This window comes from Lepeophtheirus salmonis, chromosome 5 (genome assembly GCF_016086655.4).
Source record: "Lepeophtheirus salmonis chromosome 5, UVic_Lsal_1.4, whole genome shotgun sequence".
Classification (NCBI taxonomy): Eukaryota; Metazoa; Arthropoda; class Copepoda; order Siphonostomatoida; family Caligidae; genus Lepeophtheirus; species Lepeophtheirus salmonis.
Window position 1 is genome coordinate 7,365,570 of NC_052135.2, and position 25,185 is coordinate 7,390,754.

A 25,185-nucleotide genomic window follows, 5' to 3' on the forward strand; every position below is an offset into this window, starting at 1 on the left:
TGGTAAAGTGGTGGTAAAATATGATTTAACCGTATAACTCATGGCGAATAAAATGAAGAATATAATGTTGTGGAGTTTAACCGTATAATACTTCCCTGATAGCGTCCATAAAATATGGATTTTTAACCCTCTATGACCCAAATTATTTTCGAATTTGATTTTTAAATTTTCAAAAATACGTGCACACTAGTTGAATGATTATAATATAGCTGAAATACCGGACGTGTTTTAGAGTAGTACATAGTGTTAGTGTTTTTACTTTACCGGTATGATAAGTTTCTAACAGAGACATTCACAGTTATTTCTTTTATAAGTAATTTTTCCAATATGCCAAATTTGGCACGTTGAGTCAACACACAACTTCATCCCTTTTGAGGAAGTGAAAACACCTTTAACATTTGAAATGTGTTTGTGTTGTTTTAAGTTAATTATAGTGTTTTTTAACTAATTTAAATACTAAACGGGTTCTAATAACTGGGTCCTACTAATGGCAGCCTTATACTTGACGACACCAATTTATATAACAATGATTTTCTCCTTCGGACCGATCTAGAACGAATTTTTCTATGAGGCTGATCCTGATTGAACTTTTTCATGACGTAATTATTCAAGTACCAAAAAATCATAACTCTCTCACACCGATATAGGCTTTTCAAACAGAAACACAACACTGCTAGTCGGGATCTGATGGCTAGGCCGGGTGCACAGCGGCGTTTAGCTTTGCCAAGATTAAAGTAAACAAATGTTATATAATAAAATTAATTTACTTTAATAAGATTACTAAAGAAAGTTTATCTTTCAATCTCAATATTTTCTTCATATTTTTTGGGTTGTTGTTGTGGCCATTTACTCAATTTCATTATTTCATGTGTATTCAATATACTTTTTCCCTTGGTACAATAATCATTTTTTCTGGGTTTTTATTTTTTTGATGCATTTTTGAAGGGACAACCAATAAAAATAAAAAAGATTTTATTTAAAAAAAAAAGAATTTATTAGCGAAAAAAAAAAACAACTTAATGTCTTAACGTCTAGAGAGTATGGAGAATGCAAATGGGAATTTGAGATGAAAGGATATAAAATAAAATGAGTTTTTTTATCTAAATTTAAAAATATCGGACCCACCTAACATTAAATATATATATATATATATCTTTTTTCATTTTGTCAGAATTTTAAGGTAAGGACGTTAAAAATAATTTGAATTTTAGTTCTAATTTTCTGATGGAAAAACATAATTCGAGCACTCTAGAGAAAATAATTTCGAATTTGTGGCCAAGCATACGATCTATGATTGAATATATATGACGTAGTTTGTTCGATTATATTTATATAGGCAATTAAAGTTAGGAATTATTCATTTAAACAATTCTACTTCTGGTCAGTAATGGGTTAAAGTATTTATATCAAGAGCCATGGCTTCCATCTAATAATTAATTTCATGCCTGAGAATGGGCTTATGAATGGATTTATGCATAAAGATTGTAGAGGAATAATAAATAATTAATACACGTATTTTTATTTAGTATTTATTTTTATTTTCTAAGAAATTCCAATAAAACATTTGTTTGGTGTAACGAAGTGTCTTCATCTGAACAAAACTCGCAAGCGATTGAGTGCAATACATAAAAACAAGACTAGATGGTTCTTTCTAGATAAAAAAAAAGGGATCAAGATATTAGTAGGCTTTGGCATGGGCAGCGAAGTGATGAGCACGGGCAGCTTGGTTCTCAGGTGATTCAACAGGAACGACAGCACCGTTGGGGTGAGCAACGAGTCCGTTGTATCCACCGGCATATCCGCCATGTTGGCCAAAATGGGCAGCACCGTGGTGAGCGGGACCATGATGAGCAAGACCATGGTGGGCAGCACCGTGGTGAGCAGGACCATGGGCATAAGGATATCCAGCAGCATAGTGGCCAGCTCCTCCAGCAGCAACGTGGGCGGCCTTGGCAGCAGCTACGTCAGGGGTATCAGCAGGGGTAATAGCACCGTTGGGGTGAGAGACCAAGGGAGTGTATCCAGCAGCAGGGTAGGCAGCAGCACCATGAGCGTATCCATGGCCATGAGGAGCAGCGTGGTGAGCATGTCCATGAACTGGTCCGTGAGCATAGGCACCTCCATGAGCGTGTCCCTTAGCAGCAAAGTGTTGAGCCTTAGCATGAGCGATGGCGGGTGTGTCAGCGGGGACAACGGCTCCATTGGGATGGGAAACCAAGTAGGAAGCGGAGGCAACAGCCAAAAGAGTAGAAAGAACCTGAAATAAAATGGAATGCAAAGATATATTCCGAAATTTCTAGAGCCTTTGTTTCCTCTCACCAAAAACTTCATTGTTGTATATTAGGTAAAAGTGCGCTAGTGTTCAAAAACAAACTGACTTGCTATCTAAAGAATACAAACCTCTTTATATACTAGGAATATATTTATATTTTTTTTCACATAATATACTTAAGACGGGGGTACGCCTTGTCTGCATATGAACGGAGGGCTTAACTTCACCACTGCAGTGGTTGAAGTTTTCTTAGATTTTATGTAGGAAATTTATAGATTTCATATAATAACTATTTCACATAAAACGCTCAAGAATCAATCAAATTAAATCTTGGTTTTGTAAAAGTTATGATTTTCATTTCAAAAGCCATTTAATAATATCCAATGTTTACATGCAAATATAATGAAATATTTTTCTATACAAGGATTAGGGAGTACTTTATACATAAAATGTAGATGCTTTTTTTTTTCATCCTTTTTTCCTCAAATAAGTATTTTTTTCTAACTAAGTAATAGTTGAATAATTTTAAAAATAAAAATAGTTAAAATCGTGAAATGATTGTCGTTAATGAAATCCAATGATTTTTTTATCAATATCAAACAGCGATTATTACAAAGCATTGTTGGAGCATTTGAAGGATGAAATCATGAAAAAACGGCCTCATTTGAAGTGTTGTTTTATCAAAATAATACATCATATCATAAATTACCAAAAACAATAGCAAAATTGCATGGATTAGCCTATAAATTGCTTCTCTATTCACCATATTCTCCAAGTGTGACCCTAGTGTTTTTTCCCCCCGATGGTAAACCTCAAAGAATGATCGATAGAAAAAAATCAATAGTAATAAAAACGTAATCGACGAAACTGAGGCCTACATTGAGACTAAAGATAAATACCCCTATAAAAATGTATCAGAAAATTGTATGATGGTTAAGATTGTTACATATAATCAACAAATGAAATTAATGCAATTACATATGTTTTACAATGATTGTCCAGTTGTTCCCAAAGTGGGGGTCGTGACCCCTGTGGGGATCGTGGAAAACAAAGGAGAGGTCACAAAAAAGTAAATTCAGATTATGAATTAACGTCGAGGATGCTCTTTGAGTTATTGTGCCCATAATTAAAACTAAAATAGACCTACTTTGCTCAATACATAGTGCAAATCCGTCAAATTAAGACCTTGATTCGTTCATAAACCTATTTGTACATCCAGAACCTGTAATTTTATTAGTTTGTAATTCTCAATTTTGACTTTATTTACCATAAAAAAGAGAATTGATAGTTTTGAAATCATTCGAAGTAGTAGATATATCGCTGATTTTATGTTTACAATATGTTTGAGTATTTCGTCGTCGCGTTTCTTAATTTTTTTTTTTTTTTTCAATATCGGTAGAATTAAAATCTTTAATTTTGATCAATATAGTCAAATAACTTAAATCATTTGCCTCTGTGTCGAACTTTATAGGACCGATATAGCCTTTAAGTAATCTATTTGCATAAAATGCATTCCAAATTTTATATTTATCTTTCAATAAAAGGTTTATGGGTATTGCATTGCCTAGCCATATGTTTGAAAGGACAACATCAAAAAAGTTTGGGAACTAATGGGTCAGCCTACTTACTTTTCAGCTGACCTGTTAAATAATATAATGAATGAATGCTATGCCAAAATATAATTTATACAATAGAAATCTTTCATATTAGTTTTGTTTCCGGATGCAAAAAACATTTGTTTCTCAATACATGGAAAAGTTAAAAAGATAGAACAATAATTTGGCATCTTCTAATTATATCTATATATTGTTATAGTGTTTATAAATTGACTAATGCCTAATCCAAGATCAAGGGAGAATTAAAAGTAGCTTAACCTATTAGAAAAAAGATTTATGCAATGTTTAAAGTAAATATAATGTAATAATTATAGTTCATAAAATCTAAGATACATATATCTTAAAATTTAATTGAAGGAGATCTTGGATCTGAGTTTGATATTTGGTTTGAATCTTTCATATTTATTTCCTTATCGTGTTAAAAAACCCCAAAACATGGTAAAAAATAAAATTCATAAGCCGATAGAATTCATGAAACGCAGAATGATTTCTTCATGTCCAACTGGAATGGTAATTTCTTTATATTTGTAGGTGGAGATAAGGCAAATAATACTACCAAGTATTGCCTCCACTTTGTATTCAACTTTTTCCCCAATAGAGGAAGCAACGAATCAGTCTGTTGGTGAAAGTTTATTTCCATTCTCTTCTGAGATGACATCCTCAACCATTTTTATAATCGGATTCACTTATTGTCAATAATAAAATAAGGTTTCACTGAGGTCTTAAAAAAGAGGCAGATGATGTCTTTATCTTTATTCGAATTAAGGGATAATATTTGGCTTGAATCTTAACTTTGAGTAACAAGTAAAGATGAACAATGTATTTTTCTTTCTTTAGTTTGTAAAACATGTACCTAGATCTGTTTATATACTCATGATGTATGTTTTGATCGATCATGTATCATATTCGATGTTATTTATACAGGAATTCAAAGTTATTGATTTTTGACTTAAACAATTTTACGTCCGCACGATAATGGGTTAAAAGACTCTAGCTAAGAATTGATAGTAGTTATATTTAAACAAATTACTTTAAAACTGTGGCACTTTTGTCTAATAATATAATTTGCCTATATATTATATAAATAATAAGGAAAAAGAATACTATTTGTTTTTAAGAACAATAAGAATAGGTATATAAATAATGACTATGAGGAAATGTGTGCAAGAGTGCATAGTTTGTTGATGGTTATGGGCTTAATATTTCGAAATTGGTAACTTTAAGAATAAAATATTATTGATTCTCGTTTTATTCATATTTAGATAAGGATTTTTTTAGTGATTCTGGATCTAGCTTTTTTACATTAGTGGAAATGTTTTGGTTTTTACATTTCATTAATTAAAAATTTATTTTCTATTTAAATCGATTTTTTACATGGACCATTTCGACCATTAATAAAACCGGGTATTACATGAATTTATAGAAAAAACCCCAGGACAAGATGAAAAAAGAGCAACTTTGTGTACCTTTAATATAATGTGGCTTTAATCTAATGATTAATGTAATGGCTGAGAGTAGACTTATTAATGTATCTATGCATAAAAATTAAAAGAAACATTTTATTTTTTCATTTTGTTTTTTATTTTAGTTTCTAAGAAATTTCAATAAAACATTTGTTTGATATAATGAAGTGTTTCATCTGAACAAAACTCGCAAGCGATTGAGAGCAATACATAAAAACAAGACTAGATGGTTCTTTCTAGATACACAGAATAAAAGGGATCAAGATATTAGTAGGCTTTGGCATGGGCAGCGAAGTGATCAGCACGGGCAGCTTGGATCTCATAAGATTCAACAGGAACGACAGCACCATTGGGGTGAGCAACGAGTCCGTTGTATCCATGAGCATAAGGAGCAGCATATCCGCCATGGTGGCCAACATGTGCGAAACCGTGGTGGGCGGGACCATGATGAGCAAGGCCATGGTGGGCAAGACCATGGGCATAAGGATATCCAGCAGCATAATGGGCAGCTCCTCCTGCTGCAACGTGGGCAGCCTTGGCAGCAGCTACGTCAGGGGTATCAGCAGGGGTAACAGCACCGTTGGGGTGAGAGACCAAGGGAGTGTATCCAGCAACAGGGTAGGCAGCAGCACCATGAGCGTATCCATAAGCATAAGGAGCAGCGTGGTGAGCATAGGCACCTCCATGGGCATAGGCACCTCCATGGGCATAGGCACCTCCAAGAGCGTGTCCCTTAGCAGCAAAGTGTTGAGCCTTAGCATGAGCGATGGCGGGTGTGTCAGCGGGGACAACGGCTCCATTAGGATGGGAAACCAAGTAGGAAGCGGAGGCAACAGCCAAAAGAGTAGAAAGAACCTGAAATAAAATGGAATGCAAAGATATATTTCAAACGTCCAAAATCTCTAAACACTTTGTTTCCTCTCACCAAAAACTTCATTGTTGTATATTAGGTAAAAGTGCGCTAGTGTTCAAAAACAAACTGACTTGCTATCTAAAGAATTCAAACCCCTTTATATACTAAAAATCATTGGTACTTTTTTTTTCTTCATGTATTATTATTAAGCCAAGGGATACGCCTTGTCTGTAGACTACGCAGGGCTGTTAACACTTAACTTCTTCTACTTCACATATACATACCATACAATATATATTTTACGTAGTAACTATTGAAATCTTTCCATTATACTTAAAATAAAAATAATCGTACGAACAAATAACAATTACTTGAACAATTGTTCAATTTCTATCACCTTTGATAGATGGCTTGATGCATTCAATTGAAAAAAATATTTTCTTCCTAACGTCTGGCCCGCAAACCATATCATCAATATAATTCCATACCCATCTTTCTCATTAAGATCCAATTACACATGAAAAACACACCCATATAAGTATTTATCTATTCCAATTGTTATACTATTTGAACAGCTGTGTACTTGCAAAATCATGATTCCTTTATTATTGTTTATCATATTTATATATATATATATTTTCTTTATTTAGTTCTTCCATGGTTTTTAAATACGATTCCCTTGACCATTTTATTCTTAAATGTAAGAATGTTGTATCAGGAGGATCTATGAACATTTTATAAATGACAAAATATGGTCTTTATAATTTTCCAGCCGTAAAAAAATGAATCGTTTTTACGTGACAAGGAGCTATTAGTCCAATAGGTAAGGGATTGGATTTCATTTAGACGAATGTACATAGATATAATTCTTTGATTTCATTTGATACCTCCTTGTGATACATTCTCATATCATATGTAAAGTTAGATTAAATTAATTTAGGTATATATAAAATAATGAACTGAAGAAGAACAACAACAGTTATTTCCTTGATATAGTTTTTTTAACAAAACTGTTATGTCTTTTGGGTGTGTTTTAATAGTAAGAATTTTCAATACTTCTTGGTTTGCAATCAAAGGAAAGGTCGTGTCATTATAATCTTCCCACAATATTGTATAAAATATGTATATGTTTGTACTTGTTAGTTCAAAATACATTGATTTGTTGCAGTGGAATCTGATAAATAGTATTATTGTCAATGGTTTATATGAGTAACACACCATGGCTAATTGGTCATACTTATTAACATGCCCAGGTAAGCCTTTCGATGATAATTATTTACGAATAGAGATGATATGGTAGAAAATGCTAGTCCAGAGTAAGAAAAGAGCCCCGCCCAGGTTCACTTCTATTAATGTTTATGAAAGAATATATGTATGGAGGAGTACCTTAGGCCATGTGACGTAAAGAAAGATAGAATGGCCATACCTTCTATGTAGTATACTGTATAAACAATAAATGAGTAATAAGTAAATATACATGTTATGTACATACAAGTTTAAACCAAAAAATGAGATACACAATTGTAATTTAAATACTTTACAGTAATTTGGCGAGTACCATGGAAAAATTGGATATTACATACATGGATGATTGATGATATATGTATACAAGGGCGGTCTAAAAAGGTTCTGACCTCGATGTGAAGATACCAGCATTCGTAAAACAAAAGCTAGTTACATCCATCCATAATCTGCCGACAGTTACTTACCAAAGTTTCAGTCATTTAGAACGTGCAGTGGTTATGTAACAATCGTTTGAGTAAGTTGATGTGTGAAAATGGACAAAATCGAGGTTGCAGCTGTCATTAATTATTTGTTATTGAAAGTGTAACATTTAAATAGATATATAAAGGCTTGTTCTGTTAAAATTTGACGCGTCTAAGTCAATTCAACTCGGAGTAATTAAGTCAAAAAAAAAAGTGTCCCAAATATATTAGATAGATAAACGCCCAGTACTATTTGGAGGGTTACAGATATGGGAGCATCGCTGGGAGAAGTCTGTAGAGTTACAAGGAGACTATGTTGAAAAATAAATAAATAAATTCATAAATAAGTCTTGTGTCTTTTTTATGTCGGAAACTTTTCAGAGACCCTCGTATATATATATATATATAAAATGTAGGAAAAGGAAATTCATAAGAAAAACATTATCTTTAATTGATTTTTTTCCTCCATTAAGTTTTATCTCCTTAACGGTCAAAACAGTGATTAAATGACGGTCGGACTCGACAATTTCCATAATTTTATCCACATTTTCGATAATTTTCCTTCCAGAGCGGTGATGATCTTTCAAATTAAAATTACCGGAACGAAATCAACGAAACCAAATACCGCGTGATAGAATTTTATAGTATCTGGACCATAAATACTATTAACATTTTCCGTCACTGGGTTGCATTTGACTCTCGTTCGAGAAAAAACTGTAAAATATGGGTTATTTTCTCTATGCTATTTCCCTTCTTTGTCAGCCGCTCAAACGATAATGAGTCAAACAATCACCAAATTGTTTATAAAAGTTTTTTTAGTACCAAATTTTATCTTTCTAACACTTTTTAGCGTAAAATGAGGGCACTTATACAACATAAGATAAACATTACTAAAGCAATCTATTGGGAAAATAATAAATTACTTTTTACTACACCTATTATATGGGATATCTTTTGACTTTTTAATCAATTTTAAAACGGACGTAACAGTACTAAAATTTTGACATACCGTCCTAAACCCAAAGGAATCTCCCAAATTGGACGCAAAAGCCGTCATATTAAAACAATATTTGTTTTATAACCTCTTCATCTTACTTTAATTAGAACTAAATTAAGGATAATGGGGAAGTATTTCGTCCATGATTGATAATGAAAGTTCTTCTAAACTAATTCCATTGGTAAACTGACGTAGTTACTTTATTTTACTAAATTTTTAATGACCTTTCTATTATACTATTTAGTTAAGTGTAGTAAGTTGCATATAAGTACATCAAAATATAAGTATTTTTTGATAGATGGATCATATATCTATGACTAATACTTTTGGAGATGGCAGGTAATATGTTCAATAAGTTTCAATGGTCAAATAAAACTTGATTAAGAAGAGAAAACTTATTCAGTTAGAATGTCGGAGCAACAACAATAAAACAACACATGTGCTATCTCCAACGCACCAGTGTCAGTGCCAAGAACGCTGCTGAGATTACATCAAAAAGTAATGGTATAGTTTATACATCCAAGATGAACCAGAACTTCTGCAGCAACAGTATGGTTGTCTTCTGGCCTGAGTCCATACTGCCCTCCTCTAGCTGTGACATCAATCAACTGGATTTTGCAGTTTAGGACGTCTTGGAGAATGATGTCTGCCGCACCTCTCATCCAGATCACGAGTGTGTTTTGCGCTCTAGAAACGGTCTTCATTGTCAAGAGTTACCAATCTGTTTACCGGCGTTTCGTTACTTTTATTGCTAGTGAAGGAGGACATATTGAATAAATTATACTATTTAAACACATCACAAGTTGATTTTTAGTTGTCTTTGTTTATTGATTCCATAAAAATCATTCTTCTCTTAATATAGTCATACTACTGCAGGTTTTGCTTCCCCTCTCTCTAATAATAATAAGCCGATATCATCGAATTTATGTAACTGCCTGCCCTGGTTCCTACAGCCCTGCCAACTTTGTTACTAGAACCGATAATGAAGTATTGGTATAGTATATGCAATGTTCATGTTTTATCTCTTGTGTATCAAATGCATTGCTTCATTCCATATACAAAATTAGGGCCGTCCGTAGGTTGTTAGCTGGAGGGTCTGTATCCCCTTTCAATTTTTTTTTACCGTGAACACCGTAAAAAACTTCTTTATTTAAAAAAAAAAAGTTTTTTGTCTCTTTTAAAAAAATCCATACCCACAATCAAGAATACCCTGCGCACGCCACTGAAAATAAACATTGGCTTGAATGGGAATCAAATATTAGTTTTCTATTGGTCATTATTAATTTAACTCTTTATGGCTAAATACAAATGTTTAGACATTAAAGAGTTGTAAACTGCATAAGTATTTCATTCTGAGATGATAATCTACACAAAACATAAGCCAATGGCATATTGAATATTGATATGCATGATCGTGAGATACTACTTAATTATGTTCCATTATCTTTCATTACATACGTGGAATAATGCATCAAATTGTTTCATGTACTAACAAGTGCATTTTTATTAAAATGATTAAGTTTTTACGATATCAACTAATTATATTAAGTATCGCCTTATGTCTATATTATATTTGATAATTGTCACATTCTAAATCCTCCCGTTTACAAATGATTAATTTTCTCTGCATTCATTGTCTTATTGTCTGGTATTCAATATTTAAACTAACAGAAATGGAATGTTACACTGTTTATTCAAATGTGTGTTTATTGTCTGAATAGCCAATTCTTTGATGCAAGTTGGAAGTGATAATGTTTTATATGATCAAGATGATTTTTCAAAAAGTAATAAAGCGTCTCTTTTTCACATGAGCAAAAATATCTCAGTATCTTATAATTGTAATTACATTTATGTATGAATAATTGTACAATTTCCCAGGATAGATTTTTCAAATCATCATTATCTATCTCTCATGCTGTGCCATTGATAACAAAGCCAAGAATCATGCAACATTTCTATATAAAAATTTAATGTAACTGTTTTTGAAAGGTGGGAGATATGAGACATGTATAGGTTCAATTTTTTCTATATTCAATTTACCTACATACGACTTTAATAGTATTCCTATAATTAGTCTCTAGTACTCAAAATAACTCAAGAAGGGATTTAATCCAATCACAGACATTCTTCTCCAATTTGAAGAAGGCAATTGACAAGAATCCCACTTTCCCAATCAAAACTCTGGCAAAGAAGAGAAATTTGAGCCAAACCACGATTAAGGAATCCATCAGGGATGATATTATATACAAAAGTAAGGCTAGAGGAATCAAACATCTACTCACAGATAAGATGAGGGAAATTAATCTTCAAAGAAGAATGAAGATCTTGTCATCAAAATTGCCCTAAAACATTTTTGACGAAGAACATTTATACAAAAGACAATTTGTCAAACGGAAATTTGGCCCAAAAATGATATTTATAAATCAATATACGGGATTGCATATTTAAATTCAATTTAAAATGATAAATAGGTAATTTTTATATACTATATATGTCAAATAGGTAAATTAATTAGTGTTATTTTACATATAAGTATTTTTTAGTTCATAATCTTTATTAATTATTATTATATAAATATAACACAGTAGCATGTTCGAATGTGGCTCGAATATTTACCGTTGGAGTACTTTATATAAATTCTATAATAAATAACCACGACATGGACTCGAATGGAGGAAGTGCTAATCACTTCTCCATTATCAATTAATTATAATTCGAAATGATGGATTATTCATATTGGAAACTACTCATGGATTGTCGTGGTTTCCAATTTTGTATTATCCATGATATGTCAGAAGCAGTTGCATATTGAGAGGCAAACCACTGAGAGGATTCAGGGAGGCACTCAAAGAAATTTTTCTGCAAAAGCCACTTATTAGTTTACCTATATGACACTCTCTATTACTTTGTTTATAAAAGAATATAACACATGGGCTAAAGAGCACGATTAAAACACGATATTTTTCTTGATCCATTGTTTTGGAAATAACAAGGGTAGCGTCACACTTAGCATAATAATTCACAAACTAATGAACATATTGCCATATAATTTTAACAGCTGTCCTATGAAGTTTCCTACTAACTAAAGATGAAGTGAATACCAAAAAATATAGCCCCATCTCTGTGAGAAGCCCAGGACTTTTCATCTCATTTGTTAAGCAAACAATGCTTATACCCATTAATTTGAGTCAGTTGTATCCGAGGTATTTTAATCATACAAATAGGTTCTATCTATAGCAACGTATTAAGAATGAAATGATGGTAAAATAACGTTCGAAAAGGATCCATTATAAAATAAAAGAAGGGTTTTACTTGAATCATTCTTCATCTTTGAGAATATTTTCATCCAAGAACATGACACTGAAATTAAATCATTTCAGCTTCTTATGCTAATGAATAATGAGTAAAATATATGTATGTTGTATACCCACATACATACATAATGAAAAATATAAATGAATATATTGTAGGTATACTTATATAGTATCTGTGCACATTAGGGCGGTAGGTTTTTCAGCTATTTTCGGTTATGCGGAAAAGTTGCCAATTGATTAGAAATAATATCTATGCAATATTTCATTGGTCTAAAGGGTGCAACAACATAACGTCCTTACTACTCATGCTTGACAATCAGGCTGCAGAAGTAATAGTGGGGTGGGTGAGTTTTCATCCTAGAGGATAGGTTTTAAAATTTTCTTCAAAATACAGTCAATTGCTATCATGCGTTGGAGCAGGGAGAAACCTGTGTTTACCACATAGTGTTATTTTAAATTAAACTAATTACAATTTTGCTTACGAGTTTTTATTGGTGCGATTGATGAAAATCCATTAATTGCTTCTTTTTCTAATATACAAAAGAACTACTTTTTCAATTTAACGTCGTAATTTGAAATTTTTAAAATTCATTGAATGAAAATAACTCCATAAATTATAATGATGGAGAGCTAAAATTGGTGACAACAGATCCAACACAGTTAGGCGCTATGTTTTTTTATCTTTTGTTGAATTTTGATTTTAATTTATGGGAAATAGATTTGACTAAGAAAAAATATAATCTACGCAAAATTTAATTGTTTTAGGATGTCATTTTTTAAATTGTAATTCTCGGTTAAATTTTGAAAAATGGCTAACAATCAAAAAAAGTGAAACTTGATTAAAAAATAACATTATTTGTTGATTGACATTTATCAAACCTATAAAAAATATTATTACAATTATTTTCTACATAAAGCAAAAGTTTATCTTGATCTTGCCTAGTTAAAAAATATGTAAAAAAGATGTATTCTTACATCGTTACCTCTATTGTATAGTATCATGCAAACTTTTCCTCTAAAGAAGCAAAACAAAAAAACAACAACAGAAAACCAGGCCCAAAATCCGTTGGTAGTTAGACCATTCTTCCCAACTATGGAACTATTGTTCAATCACGTCAATACCTTTACTGTAAACGAAAAGAAGCAGAAAAAGAAGTCCAAAATCAGTTGGTAATTATCAAATTCTTCCACACTAGGGAGATTTTATTATTTAATAATTGTTGTTAATTGTTCAAAACTTAACGAGAGATAATTCTAATTCAATTAATCAACGTTTAGAACACTGATTAGAGAAAAGAAGCAGAAATATTCATAGTTGACAACAAAATACTTATATTTTGTTGTTACCTTGTTTTAATGTGGTAAGCCTGTAAAATGATTGTTTGGCATTATTTGCAGCTTAACAATCTAAGTCAAGCGATCTTTTATTTTCAAATGACTGTATTCTCCTCACTTGCGTACGAATGCTTAAATGAGTAATAAAAATACCCTTAGATGGTACCATCTAGTTGCAAAAAAAGCAAGTTTAGGGCTCCTATTTATTTAGTATTACGGATATTTTTTGATGTTACAATATTATTATTCAGTAATTTTCCAATAAAGTTATTATTTCCTAATTTTATAATAGCATTCTAATGTTGTAGCAATGCGTTAATAAGTTTCTATTTAAGTAAATTCAGTGGATTCAATTTATTATTATGATTATTTAACCCCTCCCCCCTCCCATTTGCAGTAAAATTGTCAAGCATTGACCGCTACAAAGTTATAAAAGAGTCTGGAACCACAGCTTTTAACTACGTGTCTTTTGCTATACGCGTATCTTCAATATTTTCTTATATTATTCTCACTTATTACTCCATAGGGTAACTATAGGATATAACTTTATTAAATAAAACATTTTTGCTTTATTTGAAACTTTGAATCTATTATGAGACCTAAATATGACATATGGAAGACTGAACTTTTGCATACGACCTTTTCTAACCAATTGACAACTTTTTCCTGAGTAAACTGTATCGAAATTTGAAAACAGTTGAAGAGCAAACCACCCTAATGTACTGCCAAATACGTTATGTAAATGTAAGTGTACTTCATTTAACAATGAGACGGACTAACAGGGCTTGTTCGTTGATGATGTTGCTAACATAGGTACATACAAAATGAAGATTTTACGTATATACATACGTACAATATACTTAGATATATCAATGGAACAACGCCCAACTCATAATGCGAACGGACCGCATATATATAAAACACCAAAATATATTTACCTATGTTCATTTTTATAGTCATCATCTATGCCGATTTTACCGTGAGTAGGGCAAAATAAATGTACATCCCTTTTATTCTGTTTAAATTTGAAATTAAGTTCAAACTTAGAACCTTTCATTTTTTATACCCCTATTTTTTACATTAAATTAGGTGGTACTTTCTTATAAACAATGGTTAATATTTTTTTAAATCATTCTTTTAAAAGGCAATAGTATAGAAAATAAATCTGCCCAAAATCACCAGTGTTACTCATTGTTTTCCATGAGCATACTCATACGTAGTTACTCAATACTTTCATGCTCTCGCCTCAAGAATGAAAGAATAATCTTAAGAAAAAAAAAATCTTATGATTTGTACATCATTAAAAAAAAAAATTATGTTAGTAGGAATGAGTTAGGAAGTACTTTAGAGCGGTACCTGGGAATACCTTAATCATACACAATCGATGCTTCATGCAAAACAAAAACAAAGTTTGATTAATATGACAACATTATTCTTTATTAAATCAAAAATATGAATATGATTTTACACGCTTAATGCTACATGCAAAGTGCCTGCTGCAAGGTTTCCCAAGATGACTGCGTCGTTATTTCAAATATATTTGAAGCCCTCCACCCAATTCTTATCATATATATATATATATGTTATGGGCTATGTGGAAAATCGAGCATTTTGCGAAATGCCCGAGCAGTCTATAAAATTTCCAAAAGAGTGTGGACAATGGTCATTTTAACTTCATTTACATTGTCAAGTGAACTGATTGTGGGTAATTTGATAATAATAGGATGTCCAGGTGGGTAGCTGGTCCAGAAAGGGGATCAAAACCTTTCACTGCCATTATCCTGAGTATCAAGGACCCCTTCTAATATCCTATGTCATACCCCGGTCCAAAAGATGGATTATTACCGACTGCAACGGCTTCTCTGAGCATCAAGGACTCCTTTTGATATCCTAAAATATACCCCACCTTGTCCACAAAGGGGATCAAAACCTATCCCCGCTGCTATCCTGAGTATGAAGGACCCCTTTTAATATCCTATGATACACCCCAGTCTACGGGCTGTAAAAGTGACCCACTGGTCCAAAAGGTTGATCATTATACACCTTGACCGCTTTCCTGAGCATCAAGGACCCCTTTTAATATCTTATAATACATCAAACCCACGGGTTGTGCAATAGAACCGCAGGTTCAAGAAGTGGATCATTATCATCTGCCACCTATTCCATAAGCATAAAATATCCCTTTCAATATTCTACAATACACATAAGCCCATAGATTGTGCAAGTGAGCTGCTGGTCGAAAAGGTGGGTAACCAGCCATCGCTTCAATGAGCATCAAGAACTTTCGTTTTTCTCACAATTCAAGGGATTGAACTTTTTTGGTTATTTTACTTAGTGGGCTTTGTAAAGATATGTATAAATTTGGTGGTGGTTTATGACCTTCATACGGCTCCTCTGCAACCGGTATTTTTAATACTTAAATCTAAGCCAAAATGGTGAGCAATTTGAATGGATGTGATAAAATGTGAGTATATCAGGATGACTACAGCAACAAGTAAAGATCTAATAAAAATGTGCATTCGAATTGTTGATCCTATTTAATAACATTTGGACTACATGATTTTATATTTAATATAAATTTTATTAGTTTCTTCAAAATAAAGATAAACAAAAAACTTATTTTAGTATACTTTTCAGCATCAAATGTAATAGTTTCAAAAAATGATCATTTTGAAAATACCTAATAGTACCTAATTTTTTTTCCTAATTATTTTTACTTAATATATTCTAAACATATATATTTTCACCAAATAAACTACTTTTCTATCATGTTGTGCTATTACATTTTCTATTTCAGAGGTGTCCCCTTTTTGCGGACGGACTTATTTGTTTGAGTCTATGCAATGACACTAATTAAAGCCTTTTTTATTTCCATTTGACATAATTGTTGCGGTCAGTCGCAATGTAACTTCCTTCTCTTTGGAAATTTCATCAACACTGAGGAATGACTCCTTGCATGTCTCAAAATGCTGTCTTACATAAAGCTGTTTTAAGTCATCATTTTTGTCCCTAATCTATAATATCCGTTCTCTGCGACATAGATCGTAACAGCCAAGACGTAGTGGACAAGGTTAATAGAAATACATTTTCTATCAACCTTGGTAGTGGGGATCTGTTTTTCGAAGGTCGATACTTGGAACTTTGACGCACTGTCCTACCTCAGTCTCCTTATCTACCTTGAGGAGAGTTACTTCATCCTGTTTGCTTGGTCTTCATGCTTGCGATTAGCTCCTCTCTGTTGCACTTGGACGTCCTGAGCAGGTTGTCAATGTGAGTACTTTAGATATGTCCAATCATCTTCCTTTTTCCCCCATGGCACCGCTTAAAGGTTCTTAATCGTGGGATATTCTCTCTATGCCCTCCTCTTCAGGCCTATCCTGGTCTATATTCCACACATCTTTAGTGCATGCTACTCTGTGGTTATATAACCCTCTTTGGATAAATGTAAGCTCTCAAGTTCGACCTTGATTGGATGTTCATAAATTGCTTGGCATGAAGTTCACCCAATAACAGAGTGAAAGCAATGATTATTGGCATAATGAACAAACCACTTTCCTTCAGCCAACGTACTTGTCTTGTTGTCACGTTGCCACATTATAAGAATGTCTTCAATGCCTCCACTTGTAATCTCATATGATTCCTTAGATTGTTAGTGATGGGGATTTCCATGCACAAGGTCACTTGCAGAACCTATAGCCGAGGTCGATTATATACTTTTAGAAGGGTTCCTTAATGCTCAATGAAGCAGTGGTAGTGGCTAATTGCCCATCATGTACAACCCGTCGGTCGGGTGTATTATAGGATATTAAAAGGGGTCCTTGATGCTCAGGAAAGCGGTGGAGGTGTGTAATGATCCACCTTTTGGACCAGTGGTTCACTTGTACAGCCCCTGGATTCGGATGTATCATAGGATATTAGAAGGGGTCCTTGCTACTTAGGGTAGCGGCGGTGAAATATTTTGATCCCCCTTGTGGTCAAGCAGTTCACTAGCGTAACCCGTGGGACAGGATGTATTATAATACATTCAAAGGAGCCTTTGATACTCAGGATAGTGGTAGTGATAGGTTTTGATCCACCTTAGGGACTAGCTGGCCACCTGCACAACCTGTTCACCGATGTATATTTTGCAAAATACAATGGAGGCTTGTCTGACAATTTCTTATCATACTATACTTTGATTGTCTGAATACAATATAAATTACAATGAAAATTTACTATATCTGGAATGTCTAACCTTTTAATATATTGGACCACATTGCCACTTGAAATATTTTGATGGGCCATAGAACCTATTAAATTAAGTTTCTTGTCTATATAAAACAAACGTATTAAATACAAATTTATTTCAATTTTAGAGCAAATATAAAAAAGGGCAAATCTAATTTTTCAAGACCAAACTGGCAACCCTGTTAGAGATACGAGATACCTTTAAATATTTTTCAATGTTTGTACGTCTTATGAGCGTTCTACGCATTTTGATGATATTGCGACAATAATGCTACAAAATACTACTTGAAGTGAGAATGAGTAGTGGACCACACCAAAACTACTGGGGGACCGCAATGCAGCCAGCGATCCACAGGTTGGACCACCCTCCACTAAATTATCAAATTTCTTGCAATTAAAGTATATCTTAATCAAATCGTTAATGATCGAATTACCTGCAATGAATTGTTTCATAATCAAATTACCCACAATCATTTCACCTGACAATGTACATAAAGTTAAAATTTGATCACATTATTAGAAATTTTACAAATTGCCTGCGTATTTGCACGTTGCCCGTAACAAATACATATATTTATAAAATAAACCTATTCATCTAAATAATTATATAATAGTATTGATAATTTTGGAGCTAAGCTCCCAAACGATTAAAGTTAGCAACACCCATGTGTATATGAATTTGATATACATCAAGGAGCACTATACACTGTTTTTCATTCATACATACATACAAACTTTGCTCAAAAAATTTTCCATGAATTTGTATAATTTGATTAAATACATCCAAATTGTACGGAGCCAAATTTTTGTTCTAATCAAGCTTGAGGCCACGGAAAGTGCCCCTAATATCTCCCTCCCTAAAATCCCGACTGCTCATCATAAATAAAATATAGGCACTATTAATCAGTTATCTACTAAATCATTTGAAATTTTCAGTTAGAACGCGCAAGATAAATCCATCAAGGATTTGTGATGAGTTCTCATATAAAATAACCCTGAGGATACAATTAATTAATTATTTTGCATTTGAAACGATAATTTGGTATGTATGTGGGTACAAAAACTTTTTTTTGTATGTATTAGAGAAGGAACTCCAGGGATTGAAAGTAATCCATAAAAATTATAGGCGCAATCCGTTTGACTTTGTAACAATGATTGAATAGGAGAACTGTCTCGGGTAATTTGTTACAATGGAAGTTGAATTGTTAATATTTTTGTAGCTTAGATACAATATTTATTTGTTCAACATAAGTATGGAAGAAGTAATTTTATGTATATCACACCAATTTTTAGGTTTTTGTATGAAAGAGGAGTGACGGTGGACTTGTAATAGTGAAAGGGTAGTTAAAGGAAAAATAATGTTTACGAGTATCTCTTTTTAGAACTGGTTTAAGATCCTCTCTGGGGCTACCGATTATTTGCCCACCCCCTCTAAATTATTGATGAGGAAAGGTCTTTTATTAAAATTAGAAAAATAATCAACACCCCCCTCCCCTCATAATAAATCCTAGAATCGTTCCCCTAAATCAGTACCCTGGTCCACTAAAATGGTACTAGAATATCAAACAACACGATAGGTATATTTGTCCCTAGAAGGAGATTTGAAGGATTGTATCGAATAAATTTGTAACTTTTAAAACGTAATATGTGTGGGGATAACATAAAAACAGCCGGGATTTTTTTATTTGCTTAAATGAAAAACCGAAGAGGATTTTTAAAGAGTCAAATACGATATTAAATTACTGACAAACTGTCCACAAGTTATTAATATGATTGATATTTGTTTAAATTTTTACATAAACATATTGTATACAAGTTTAGTAAATTTGATCGTGCCTTGAGAATTTTTTGCAGAGTTATAAAACTATGCCCATGATGGGCTCAGAGTAGAATTGAGGATCGATATAGGAGTCATTCTTGCCAATTTTTTTGTTTATTTCCTCCTTCCCCTCTTAACGTGTCACAGCTGGTTGTAGCTGATCTACTGCAAAATATTCAGAATAAATTGTTAGGGTAACCTTTTTTTAGACATGCCCATTATTCATACGATTTTTCTACCTAGTCATCAATCATGCCAATATATGATATATATTTTCTTTAACTCTTATTATTATTCATTTATTTTTGACAAAGGAGAACGTCCGTACACGAAAAACTACCATTTACTCACAGGATTAGATTAATCATTTCCAACAGAAATCAGTTAGATACCCCCTAACCTTTCCAAAATGAATAACAAAAAAATACTTTAAAATTGAATGTACCCATGGCATAATTATAGAAAAAACAATTATGAGGATTGAAATAAAAATAATGTTATTTGGATGTAACGTAGCATCCATACGAAAAAAAGAGTTAATTGGGTAAAAACACAGAAAAATGCGGAATTCAATTTACACACCGAGGGTTTCAACTAATTTTAGGTTATTAGAGGGATCCTTGGATGTATTAGCGGTGGTTCTTAGCAATCCCACACTACTCCCGTGCCAGTCCGAGGGCAGAGGGTATTTGACCATTTTTATGAAGTCCTAAGGGTTTTATTCCCCCTTCCCCCTCCTTCCCAATCCTCTCGATCCATTTCTTTGAAGATTTGATTAATTTAAAAAAAAAAAATGAAGGTAATTGAATTTCATAATATTACTCACACTTGAAGGTACACCCTGGGGATGGATCAACCAAATATGTTCCAATATTTGTCATAAATAATATTCAGCAAATGTATGTATTATTATTCATTATATAGTTTTAAGAAAATACAGGCAAATTTTCCTCCAGGGAAATCTTCCTCGGGCAATTTTTCTAGTACCAGTACGTCATATGTTTGATATAAGTATTACTGTATTGAGTAATTTCTGTGAGAGTTCTCATAAAAACAAAGAGTTACACTATTCATTTGTTGGGGAATTAACTTCTATATTATTAAAGCAGAATTGATCTTTTAGCTGACGTCTAATTACTCCTGGTACTACCATCAATTAATTAATAAACGCGTATTTTATCTAAATACAGAGTAGGTGGGGGTTTGGTAATGAATGGTCAGCCTTAGTAAAGTCATTTTATGACATTTCACAACATAGCACAAAGCTCGGATTTGACATTTTCATTCTTTGAATTGCCAAATTTAAGTAATAAACAGTATTACTTATTTTAAAACTATTCGTTTATTCCTTGAATGAATACTACTTATAATAAAAATAACAATAATTAAGCACGATTACATTTTTGGCATTTGTCAAAAGTTCTTAGTAACATAGATCTATACTTTTTGAATCTCCCTAAAGCGCGTATGAAGAACATCGATTATAATCAAGACAAATATTAAGATATATAAGATAAATATTTATGTTTGTATTCCCACGGTTTTTTATTAACTATTAAAACATGATAATCTAAGTTTTTATTCCATTGTACTGGGTGGCAGCTTTTTGAAGTAGTTGGTGAAATTAAAACTGGAAAAGGATGTTAAAGTATTAAGAAGTTTTGATGATTTAAATCAGGGGTAGGCAACCTTTGAGACATGGAGTGTCAACTTCAACATTCTAAATCAATGAGTGTGCCACTATCAACATTAGCGGTGAAAAATACACACAAACTACGGGAAAATGTTGTAGTTTGCGCATGCCAGTGAAATACCTCCTTGTGCCAGCAGTGGCACGCGTGCCATAGGTTGCCTTCCCCTGATTTAAATGGTACTAGAAAAATTGTCCGAGGAGGAAAATTGCCAGAAAAAAATTTGACAAAGGAAATATATTGTATCTTATATCTATATTATTAAAAGAAAATTTTGTCTTTTGGTCTATCGGAATGAATGTCTGTATAAATAAATGAAACGAGTCACCGGGTGCACTGTGTATAATGCTCTATTATGCATGTAATAGAACATATTTTGATCTAAGAAATAACAATTTAGTTACATTAATGAAATATTGCAGGCATGTGCATATAGCATCTAACAAATATATACAGGGGGATCTCTGTATAGTGCTCCCTTATATAAATCATATATTTGATATAAGAAGTAATAATATAATATATTACACTTGTGGGTATAAGAAGAGCACTATTTTTGTTAGTTTTTGTTAATGGGCACTCCTTTAGATTAAAGTACTCATCGGTAAAGAAGGGATCTCTGTTAGAAAAAACGACGTCTTGCAATTACGTAGGGAACAAATGGTTCTTTTTTTGTTCATTATTTGTTGTTGTCACAAGTTGTGGTGTATTAAAATCTCACTCTAAAAGAAGAATTCTTGTCTATCTTTGGTGCAAATTGATTTTAAAATGAATAAAATTATAATATTTTCACTGCATTAATGCTATTTTAGATGGGGAAGTTTCTTCTCGTTATAGCAGTAATACATTATCTCCCTCCAATATAAAAAAAGGCAGCTGATATTAACAAGAGTCTTAATTCAGATGAACCCTATGTATAGCCTTCTTCTCACACTCTTACAAAAATCCATCTCTACTTATAACTAAACCTATGAAAGTCTTAAAATTACCTGAAATCCCCTAGGTTTTTTTGTCTTTTTTATTTTTTTCCTGAAAATGTATTTGATTCATTTACTTTCATCACTAAATTACAACATTAAGCCTCTAATTGCATTATTTTTTGAACTTTTGAATAGAATTAGATCGAAAATAAAGTTTGATGGTTAAAAATCATATTTATCTTTAAACTTTGACAACCTCATCTTTTTTATTTTCATTCACAAATTCATACAGGAGACAAGTTTTACCGTTATATTTTGGATTATTAAAAAAGTACATATAATGAAAAAAATTTGCGGAATATACCTGTGTCTCAATTTTTCTTTTGTTCCAAAGCCTTCCTAATTTAATATTATCTGTCTTACAAAAAAATTGCGTAAGTATTTATTTTTTCTAAAAAAATAGATATATTGTTTCGAACTAAAATGGGCTTTAAAGATATAATAAGCCCTAGTGGAATAATTTAGAGGGTATTAAGGAACCTTAAAGTGCATAAGTATATTAAGGAAGCTTTTAGAAAAATCAAAACAATGTCATAAAAAAGAAGAGGCTTTGAATATTAAATAATAATTGTTTCATTTTCAATTGCTGAACATTTAGTTTTTCGAACGGATTTCCATGTGAAAACAAACATTTTAAAACAGGGAAAACGAACTATCAAGAACTGATACAGATTCCAAAAATGAAATTATGGACATTTGTTTATTTTTTTAAACATAGAATATTTAATCCAAAGAGGGCTTCGGTACAAAAGAAAAAACATGAAATAAAGGTATATTCGTCTTTAAAAAAACAAAAACAAAAACATATCTTTATTTTCAATATATGTACTTTTTTCGAAATATATTTTTGGAAAAAGTTTTATTATACTTCGTTTTCATGAATTTTGTTCCTCGAGTAATTTTTTAAGGACAATTTTCACAATTCGGAGGGACTATAACCATCCCAGACCCCCAGAGGACGACCCTGAAGGGCGATTTAGGCTGTTTCTTCCAATATTTCTTTCAAAAAAAAGATGGCTTATAAATGAAGCAAAAGGTTGTTTCTTGCTGGTTTTGGAAACGTCAATGCCCTTGCAAAAGTAAAATCTTAAGGTGCCCTTCTGTAAAATATGATTAAAATTACACCTAAATACAAAGTTCCTGTTTATTTAGACGAGGCACTAACAAACAGAGTAAAATAAAAAATGTAAATGAGTTTAACCTTTGAAAACACAGATTTACAAAGGGATTTAAATAATTGCTGGACCGCCCAAGCGATACAACAACACAAAAACCCAACAAGACCAAGATAGCTCAAATCTCTTGAGAGGATTTCCTTTTTAGAAAACGATGGATGAATATGTTATTTGTGTAATTATTGCTTTAAATGATAAAGTAATAAAACTATAGTCACACAGACATAGTTGGCCTATTGTCATGACATGTTATTGATAAATGATACTTGAAACAGATTTTTGGGGTAAGCCTTATATATTTATTTGTCTAAAATTCATTTGAAATGTTATCCTTTCATATGTAAAAGGAATGTGTATGAATATGTATGAAATAGATTTACCGCGTGTACTATTTAAATTTGAACACTTTCTAATTTTAATAAATAATGAGGTTTGAGTTATTGAAATTAATTCATATTTCTATATATTATAGCATAAACAATTAGTTACAAAAGAAAACAAACCCATACTCTACATAGTTTACATACAAGTCGAGAAAATGACACTTCTACGAATTTCCATTTGCGTACTCCAAACAGTATGGCGTCTTCAGGACCACCGTCTACGCCGTCAGCAAGTTCGAAACGTTGGAGAGGAATGAGGACTCTGTCAAAAAGGCCAAGCTGATTTTTTTATTGATTTTATTAATTAAATTTCAAAATACATTTTTTTAGTACCCCTGACAGGGTCAGGGGTACCCCGTTGTGGCACGGCAACAACTTTGAGAAATGCTTCCTTATGTTTTTCTTACAAGGCGAAATACAAGGAGTTTATATCTGGTATTGAGGAAGGCCAGATTTCTTCAGCGATTTATGCAATTGAAAACATGGATCAAAGAATTTGCATAGTGTAAAAAAAATAAATTAAGTGCCCCAAAACATTAAAAATGTTGACCCTAGCATACGGTGAAACTGTTCTGAGTAAAAGAAAAGTTTCTGAAGGGAAGAAAATCTCTCAAGATGGCCAGGGATACAAATTTTGCATCAGTAGAGACCTGTGAAAATCGGTTGTCCGAGTTTTTTCCTAATGGAGACCAGGGCTTCTACGAACAGGGTATTATGAAGTTGGATTCTTGTGGCCAACAAGCTATCCAACAGAACAGTGCGTACTTGACGCAAATTGAAGGATTGTAAGACTTCTTATACAACATTGAAATAAAGTGAAAAATACGAAATTACTTTTTACCAAACCTATTAGCTATAACTTGTTAATTCTTTTGATTTAATTTGGGGGAGGGGGGGATTTAGTGATATTATAAAATTCTGAGTGGCAGCCTAGATTTAGACCCTTAACCCCCTCCCCATTATCGTCCCTTATTGGACTTAAAGGATTATCATTCTTTATAATGGGCTTTTCAAACTTGATAAATAAGTTAGACACTTATTTAAGTTATGTACTTGTTTTTAGACGGATAAGATTTCCTCTCGGTCAGACATTTTATTATTTTGAAAATCCGGAACAATTGAATCTAACATTTACATATATGAGCTGCCTAAGTATTCATGTATCCAAAATTATAACTGATGATCAAATGGCTCCCGTCAACACAAAAACAAGCTTGAGCAACTTTTCTCAAAATTGAATTCTTCGTCGAATAATTATTGTTCATTTCTATCAACCAATTAATTTTATTAACCTTTTGGGTGCAATGCAAATTGCACTTAATCAAACTAAAATTGATCATCAAAATAAAATAAT

General features: G+C 32.3%; 2 protein-coding genes across 2 annotated transcripts; both read right to left on the minus strand.

The window, feature by feature from the left end:
* Positions 1 to 1,515: 1,515 nt before the first annotated feature.
* LOC139905309 (uncharacterized) lies at positions 1,516 to 2,411 on the minus strand. The gene is made up of 2 exons (XM_071888146.1): positions 2,320 to 2,411; positions 1,516 to 2,257 (listed from the first exon to the last, which is right to left on the minus strand). Exons 1-2 carry the CDS (start codon positions 2,329 to 2,331, stop codon positions 1,679 to 1,681), a joined length of 591 nt encoding a protein of 196 aa, XP_071744247.1. The 5' UTR covers positions 2,332 to 2,411; the 3' UTR covers positions 1,516 to 1,678.
* Positions 2,412 to 5,445: 3,034 nt separating this feature from the next.
* On the minus strand, positions 5,446 to 6,524 carry LOC121119117 (uncharacterized). Its single transcript, XM_040713752.2, has 2 exons — positions 6,277 to 6,524; positions 5,446 to 6,206 (listed from the first exon to the last, which is right to left on the minus strand). The coding sequence occupies exons 1-2, from the start codon at positions 6,286 to 6,288 to the stop codon at positions 5,619 to 5,621; spliced, it is 600 nt and encodes a 199-aa protein (XP_040569686.2). The 5' UTR covers positions 6,289 to 6,524; the 3' UTR covers positions 5,446 to 5,618.
* Positions 6,525 to 25,185: the final 18,661 nt, after the last annotated feature.